Source organism: Larus michahellis, unplaced genomic scaffold, assembly GCF_964199755.1.
Source record: "Larus michahellis unplaced genomic scaffold, bLarMic1.1 SCAFFOLD_34, whole genome shotgun sequence".
NCBI classification, from domain to species: domain Eukaryota; kingdom Metazoa; phylum Chordata; class Aves; order Charadriiformes; family Laridae; genus Larus; species Larus michahellis.
This window is the reverse complement of record NW_027436399.1, coordinates 1,102,317-1,110,288: the sequence shown is the minus strand read 5'-3', so window position 1 is coordinate 1,110,288 and position 7,972 is coordinate 1,102,317. Positions and strand designations below refer to the sequence as shown.

Sequence of the window (7,972 nt, the reverse complement as noted above, 5' to 3'; positions counted from 1 at the left end):
AGCACCTTTGCTTCCAGCATCAGGCTTTCTCTCCTCTCCTCCTGAGGAGCCACAAAGAGGGAGATGGCCCTGGGCAGTGCCCTGCTGCCAGGAGGGGTCTGCAGGGCAGAGCTGAGCCCCCAGCGGGTGGGATGGGCTGTGGGAGCAGGGACAGGGAGGAGACGTGGGCACAGAGCAGCAGCTCCTGGCAGGGGCAGCTCCAGGCAGCAGAGACATGGGCAAGGGCTGGGGGAAACTGCCAACACGCACTGGGGAGGGGGCGTTCAGGCATCTCTCTGTTGGTCCTTCACTGGAGACGTCTTCTGGGCATTCTCTGCTGGGCAATGAGCTGACTCTCCCCTCAGAACACCTCGTCTCCGGGACCCCAGACTCTCTGCTTTGCCTGTCCTGCTGGGCTTGCCAGCTGCCCCCAGAAAGGCAGAGCTCTCCTGTGGGATCCTAGGGAGGGCTGAGCCTTTCCCTGGGGGTCGGGCACTGTCCTCGCAGAGTCCTTTGATTGTCTCTGTGAGGGGTTGTGTCCTGCTCTCTCCATCACAGCTCTAACTCTGGTTTGGGAAAGAGAAGAATTTGTATATTTGTCCGTTCAAACAGTGCTCTGCTGTTCCCATATGAGTTCAGTTATTTGTTTGGGTTTGTTTTTTAAGAGGAATTTGTGTGTGAAGTCATCTTCAAGGCAGCACAAGCAGAAGCGCAGGGCAGACGGAAAAAAGACTGATGGACACTGCAGCTCTCCTGGCTCTGCACTAAACCACAGAGAACAGAGCCTTGTGTCCTGTCCTGTATCAAGACTCCACATTTTCAGTCATAAACATGAGGATTTCTACCCCTCAATAGAACAATCGCCAGATGTGATAGTAGAAAATTAAAACCACATAATCTCTGAAAAGCAGACTGTCTTTGCTATAAGGGGTCTGTCCTAATTTTTTCCCGTTTTTTTCCTCCTTTGGACAAGGCCCCCATGCCAAGAAAGAGCAAATGTCCAACAGCAGCTCCATCACCCAGTTCCTCCTCCTGGCATTCGCAGACACACGGGAGCTGCAGCTCTTGCACTTTGGGCTCTTCCTGGGCATCTACCTGGCTGCCCTCCTGGGCAACGGCCTCATCATCGCGGCCATCGCCTGTGACCACCGCCTCCACACCCCCATGTACTTCTTCCTCCTCAACCTCTCTCTTCTGGACCTGGGCTCCATCTCCACCACTGTCCCAAAATCCATGGCTAATTCCCTGTGGGGCACCAGGGACATCTCCTACACAGGATGTGTGGCCCAGCTCTTTTTCTTTTTCTTTTTCATGTCAGCAGAGTATTTTCTTCTCACTGTCATGTCCTATGACCGCTATGTGGCCATCTGCAAACCCCTGCACTACGGGACCCTCCTGGGCAGCAGAGCTTGTGTCCACATGGCAGCAGCTGCCTGGGGCAGTGGGTTTCTCCATGCTCTCCTGCACACGGCCAATACATTTTCCCTGCCCCTCTGCCAGGGCAATGCCCTGGACCAGTTCTTCTGTGAAATCCCCCAGATCCTCAAGCTCTCCTGCTCACACTCAGACTACCTCAGGGAAGTTGGACTTGTTGTGGTTAGTGTCTGTTTGGGCTTTGGTTGTTTTGTTTTCATCGTGCTGTCCTATGTGCAGATCTTCAGGGCCGTGCTGAGGATCCCCTCTGAGCAGGGACGGCACAAAGCCTTTTCCACGTGCCTCCCTCATCTGGCCGTGGTCTCCCTGTTTGTCAGCACTGCCATGTTTGCCTACCTGAAGCCCCCCTCCATCTCCTCACCATCCCTGGATGTGGTGGTGGCTGTGCTGTACTCCGTGGTGCCTCCAGCCGTGAACCCCCTCATCTACAGCATGAGGAACCAGGAGCTCAAGGATGCCCTCTGGAAATTAATGACCAGGTTATTTTCTGCAGCAATAAACTGTCTCCTGCAAATCACTCATAATGTAATTCATTATACGCCAAGCCCGTCTTCTGTAGGTTTGGTTAGGGGTTAGGTAACTGTGTGTTAGGTTTGGTTGAGGGTTTTGGCCTTTCTTGCCTTTTTTTTTTTTAAATTATATACTTTTGTCCTTAAATAAATGTCATTATTTGAGATTTTTTTTTTTACTACCTATCTATCCAAATTTCTGAGACTCACAGAGTCATGCCCAAAATCCTTCTTCTCAGGCCTTTTCTGGAGCTGCAGGGGTAGAGCCTGAGCGCCGAGGAGGAGGGGAAAGAATCCCAGTACTTGCAGAGCACCAGCACTTGTTCTTTGCGGGGCTGCTCTATTTTCACTTCCACACTCGCCTTCTGAGCCCCTGTGTTGATCTAAGGCCTGAGTGCTCTGGCAGCTTGGTCATGGTGCTGCTGTGTAGCAGCTCTGTGATCACAGGCAAGGAGAAGCAATGGGCACCTCTGAGAAAAAGCTCGTCTGCATAACAGAGTTTCCACCATGAAAGGGGATCTGCTCAGGGCAGCGCAGGAAGGATCAGGTCTTCTTCCACAGTTGCTGTCAAGAGCGTTCCTTCAAACGTGCCCTGGTGAGGGATGCCCAGTAAAGAGGTAAAGAGTGTGCGTGTGCAGGGTGAGGGCACACACAACAGTGTCCTTGCACAGCCACACCTCCAGGGACAGAACTGAAGGACCAGCAGAGCGGGGTCTGGTCTGTGCCTTTGTTTGCTGGACACCCCGGGGAAGCTGTCCCAGGGCAATCGTCACAGAACAGACACCTGAAACCACCATTTGCAGAACTGGACGCCTGCGCAAACCCAGAGAGGATGTTTGTCTGCCTGTGGAGAGACACCGAATAATGAGGTCAGAAGTCCCTGTTTGCATGGTTCAGAGGAGATTTCGGCATGCACACCATGTGCATGTGGGGACATGAACCCGAGAGAGCACAAACACCAGCAGCTGTTCTTAGAAATGCCCGAAAGTGCTGTGGGACAGGCAGTGTCCCTTCATTGGAGAGTAACGTCCCCTGGGAAACCCCCTGAATGCAGCACTGGGATGGGCTTCCTTGACCCCAGGTCCCTGTGTCCATTCCTCACGCCGTGGGGCATCTCAGAGAGGTGCCGAGCAGGGAGACACAGCGCGGGGCTGAGGTGCTGCCGGCCTCTGGGAGTGGCAACAGGAGGCCATGGAGTCTGCTGCAGGGCCTCTGCCCGTGCCAGGGAAGGACTCGTGTCTCTGAGCAGCCCTGCCAGCGCCCTGACAGTGCTGGGTGTGTCTCCAGGAACACCTGTGTGCTACCTCACCCTCCCCTCTCTTCATGGCCTGTCCCTTTGATTACACGGTGTGACAGAAGCACCTCTGTGGAGCATCTCCCCTGTGTAGTCCGAAAGGGTTCTGCAGGCGTGAGCGGCATTGCCCTCTAGAAGATGGCATTTCTCACCTCTCACAGAGCACAGAGCACGTCTAGGGAGTAGGAATGCAGTGAGAGGCACACACTCTCCATGTTTCACCTCTCTGAACGTCCTTCACAATTTTTTTAAGCACCTGACAGAGAAGCAAATGTCTTCAGAAATAGGTGGGCTGGGCTGTTTGCACCAATGCTGAAACTCTCCTGATGTGAAACCATTACATTCATCATGGGCTTTGTTTTCATAACCTCTTTTTAGACCCATTCTTCCCCTTCCTGTTCATGCTGGAATCCTGCGCGTGCAGCAGAGCTGCACTTGGGGGCAGCTCTCCTGCCCAGCATGGGCAGGCAGAAGGCCTTCTCCACCGGCTCCTCTCCCCTCCCTGGAGCCACTCCTTTCTGCGGCACCCCCACCACTGTCAGTGGGATGCCCAGAACAGCCCTCCTGAGAGAGTTTAACAACGCCCTGTTTCAACACGCACCTCACCCCTGCTCGATCCTCTCATCTACAGCCTGAGGAGAAGGAAGGATGGGGGTTGGGAGGAACTGACAGAAACAGCTTAGGAAAGCTGTCGGCTGCAGAGAGATCCCGTTGGAGTCGTGGGCTTGTAGGAAGAAATCACTTCTGGTTTTCTTCTGAAGTGGCCCCCAAGGATCTGGACAGCGAGTATTGTGTCCTGGGCACTCCTCTGGCAGCGTGTCATAGTGAGAAGGCTTTTGGTGTCATGGAGATGGAGAAGGCTGGCCAGTGCCATTGTGAGACCTCTCTCCAACACCTTGGAAAGGCCAGAGCCATCTGAGAGCCTTGGAAAAAGCAGAAATGAAACCAGTTTTCAAAAAAGCAGGAAGGAGGATTGGGACAATGACAGACTGGCCAGCCTCACCAGGGCAGGGGATATGACAAGTCCTCCTGCAGCCATCTGCAGGCGTTTGAAGGACAAGAAAAGGATGGCAGAAGACATGTGGGAGGGAAAAGAAAGGGATATTGTGTACCCGGACTGTAGCAAGGCCTTTGACTACAGGTCTCCTGTAGTCTCCTTATAGCCAGGTTGTTGAAAGACGGGCTGAAGAAGTGGACGACGTGGTGGGTTGGAAGCTGTCTGAATGATGAGGGAGAGAAGTCATCTGTGGTACAAAGTCCTTCTGGAACCCACTTACTAGTGGCATCCATCAAAGACCAGCCCTTGACAACTACTATGGAACATTATTATCTCTCCGTATGATGGCAGACAATGCACTTCCACCTCCTTTGTAGATGATGCCAAGCTGGGGGAGCCCTTGAGGAATCCCACCCTGTTAGCACTGTTGGTGGCAGGAGAGTTGGGAAGGATGACTGTGGTGGGTTAAACATGGCAGGGCACGGAGGGTCGGAAGGGAGAAGCGCAGAGGGATGGCACCTTTGGGGAGGAGTGGACAGGAGAGGTGACCCAAAGCTGACTAACAGAGTACTCCATCCCACCGGCATCTTGCTCAGTATAAAAGCTGAGGGATCACAGGGCTCAGGCTCTTTTTTCAATGTCAGATGCCAGCTGGAGGAGCGGTGCTAGAGGAGGCTGGGAAGCAAAAGCGTGGTTGTGATGTGACAATTCAGGGCAGCACTTGACCAGGGGCTGGTCCCAGGCAAATGGCGCTGGAGCCCCAGTGGTCCTGCTGTGGCCGGGACATTAATGGCCCCTGCGAGTGGGGCGGGGGCAGGGGCAGAAGGAGATGCCCTGAGCCGGAGAGGGAAAAAACTAAATGGCCCAAGTGGGGCAGCAGCAAAGCGAGTCACCCCGATTTCAGCAGAGGCACAAAGAGCCACCTTGAGCGGGGCAGGAGTAAATCCAGGCACCTGGTGTAGGGCAGGGGCAAATGGAGCCTCCCCAGGCAAGAGCGGGGAAAAACCAGCTGTCCTGAGGGGGACACGATGAAAAGAAGCCACCCAAGCAAGGCTGAGGCCACACTGGATGCCCCAAAGGAAGGATATAAAGAAGAAAGCCTCCCCAAGTGGAGCAGGAGGAAAACTCCCTGTCCTGAGCTGAGCAGGAGGGACTCAGTGCCCCGAGCAAGAGTGGGGAAAACTGGAGGACGCAGGCGGTGCAGGGGCCCAACTGGTGAGCTCAAGGGGGGCAGGAATAGCAACCAGCTGCCTTCTTGGGGCAGAGGCAACACTCATTGCCCTCCAGGCAGGTCGTGGGGTTAAACCAGGTGCTAAAAAGCCACCCACAAATGTTTTTTGGATCTGGAGGGTGGGAGAGCAGCTGGGTGGGGGCCTGGCAGCCACCCAAGGTGCACCCAGTCCAGTTGCTCAAGGTGGTTCTTTTGTAGCACTCCTTCAGTCAGCCTGTGGCTGGATCTTCTGGGGTAGATAAAAATCACAGAATCACGGAATGATAGGGGTTGTAAGGGACCTCTGGAAATCATCTAGTCCACCTCCCCTGCCAGAGCAGGGTGAGCTAGAGCAGGTTGCACAGGAATGCGTCCAGGTGGGGTTTGAATATCTCCAGATACAGAGGCTACAGCACCTCTCTGGGCAGCCTGTCGCCGTGCTCTGCCACCCTTGAAGTCAAGAAGTTCTGAACCTGTCAGACACCAGGTGCTTTGCTGCAGGAGTCTCACAGACGCAGTCCTGTACCTGGGAAGAGTGGAAAATAAAGCCCTCAGCCCCCCGACTGTGCCAGCCAAAGCTGTGAAGGGGCTCGCTGACAGCCCTGGGCAGGTTTTTATTCCTGGTGCTGGTGCGGCTCCAGGCAGAGGCGGGAGCTCTGTGGGCAGATGAGCAGCCCTTGGCCAGCAGTGCCTGGGGCAGCCCAACAGCTGCCGGCTGGTGGCTGCAGGAGGTGCCCCAGCTGTGGTGGCTGAGGGGCCACAGTGTGTCCCCATGCGTCTGGGGGTGGCCCCTGTCACAAAGGGGCAGTGATGTGACACCCACCCACTGCTTGTGAGCTCACCTGGCCAGGGTTTGGCATCCTCAAGAGCGGGCCAGCCAAAGCTCCTTGGGCTGAGCTGGCCCTGGGAACACTCGGCTCCTGCCTTTGCCACTTCCTTGGCTGCTTTTTCCCAACCATTCGTAGTTTACTGCCCACTTCTCCTCAACTTCCATCCTTTTCTAAATGTAACGATGATTTGGCCTTCAGGACAGATCATACAGGAGGTAGATATGGGATCAAAGTATCGTCTGGTCTATGCCTTCGGAGCTTTAGGATGAGCTGTTACAGCTTTTTACGCTGGCCAGATACGCACTGTGGGTAGAGTTCCTATTTGCTAATTGTTATTTCTTCAACACATCCTAGGGTGGGTAAGTAGGGGTGGCAGTGTACTCTGAGGCTTTGGGCTCCGTCTGGAATGAGAAGAAGCCCATCCTGACGGATGCGGTAGGAAGAGAGACAGAAAAGGAGCACAGCAAAGGCAGCTGTTAAAGCAGCAGCTGAAAGCCGGTCCCTCCTGTGTCCAAGGGGGCAAAGTGTGGGGTGGGGAACCAGAGGGCTCTGCTGCTAATGGCAGCCAGAGGGAAGCAGCAGGTCCTCTTCAGAGAAGGTGACACCCAGTGCAGTCTTCCCAAAGGGCCTTGGTAACTGCTGTCAGTTGGATTCCTGCGACAGGGACAGCAGGGCCGTCAGCTGCAGCTCTGCAGCGCTTGGAACTACCACTGAAACGGTGCTGGTGGCGGATGCTGTTCTCTGGGTTTAGTTTGGGATTTTTTGTAATTTATTTTGTTGAGGTGCAACTATTTCTTTGCACTCAGGTGTCAGGATTAGCACTGATCTTCTCTTTCTGGGGCATGTCCTGGCGTCCTTCGTCATCCAGAGCTTTCCCTGCTGTTCCTGAATGGCAGCGATGGCCTCAATGGGGCCACCCATCGCTCCTGTGAGTGACGACTTCACCATCAGGCTTGGACTTTGTGAATCCCCAAAGGCAAGGGACGTGGCTGGTGCTCCGTCCCTGAATGTTGATGTACCGGCAATCAAGAGGGAATTCTGGGGTGAGTCAGTCATGACTTATGAGCCAGTTTTGACATCTCATGTCATGACTTCTCATCATGATGAGACATGAGGGATGCCCCCATCCATCCCCCAAGTCCATTCGGCACCCAAGCACATCATCAAGGCCTTTCAGCCTTCAGTTCCCTGAGTGTGTTCTGCACTCCAGTTTGGGAAGAAAAGGCCTATTTTCACCCATGGCAATCAGGAAACTCCCTTTTATTACAGAGATACCAAAAGGCAGGCCAGCATTACTGTGGTGACAGACTAATTGAGAGAAGGTCTCTGGGTGAGACAGACTGGGTTCACCCTCTGAAGAAGTGGGAGAAAGCAAATATTTGTGTTGAGACAGCTGTATGACTGATACAATAAGCACAAGATAAATATGAGGTCACTTGTAAACAGAGAGGGGAAACTCAATGCTGCTGAAGCACACTGGTAGAATCAGTTTCCACAGGGCATCCTTGAGCTCCTGGTTCCTCATGCTGTAGATGAGGCGGTTCACGGCTGGAGGCAACACTGAGTACAGCACAGCCACCACCAGATCGAGAACTGGGGAAGAGATGGAGGGGGGCTTCAGGTAGGCAAATATTCCAGTGCTGACAAACAGGGAGACCACGGCCAGGTGAGGGAGGCACGTGGAAAAGGCTTTGTGCAGTCCTTGCTCAGAGGGGATCC

General features: G+C 54.2%; 1 protein-coding gene across 1 annotated transcript; it reads left to right on the top strand.

Moving 5' to 3' along the window:
* The first annotated feature begins 975 nt into the window (after positions 1-975).
* Positions 976-2,482, top strand: LOC141737376 (olfactory receptor 14J1-like). Its single transcript, XM_074572064.1, has one exon. It carries the CDS (start codon positions 976-978, stop codon positions 1,987-1,989), a length of 1,014 nt encoding a protein of 337 aa, XP_074428165.1. The 3' UTR covers positions 1,990-2,482.
* The last annotated feature ends 5,490 nt before the right edge of the window (positions 2,483-7,972 follow it).

What these genes read in the sequence shown, in the direction of transcription:
- LOC141737376 (XM_074572064.1), top strand. Translation starts at nt 976, where the DNA reads ATGTCCAACAGCAGCTCCATCACCCAGTTCCTCCTCCTGGCATTCGCA.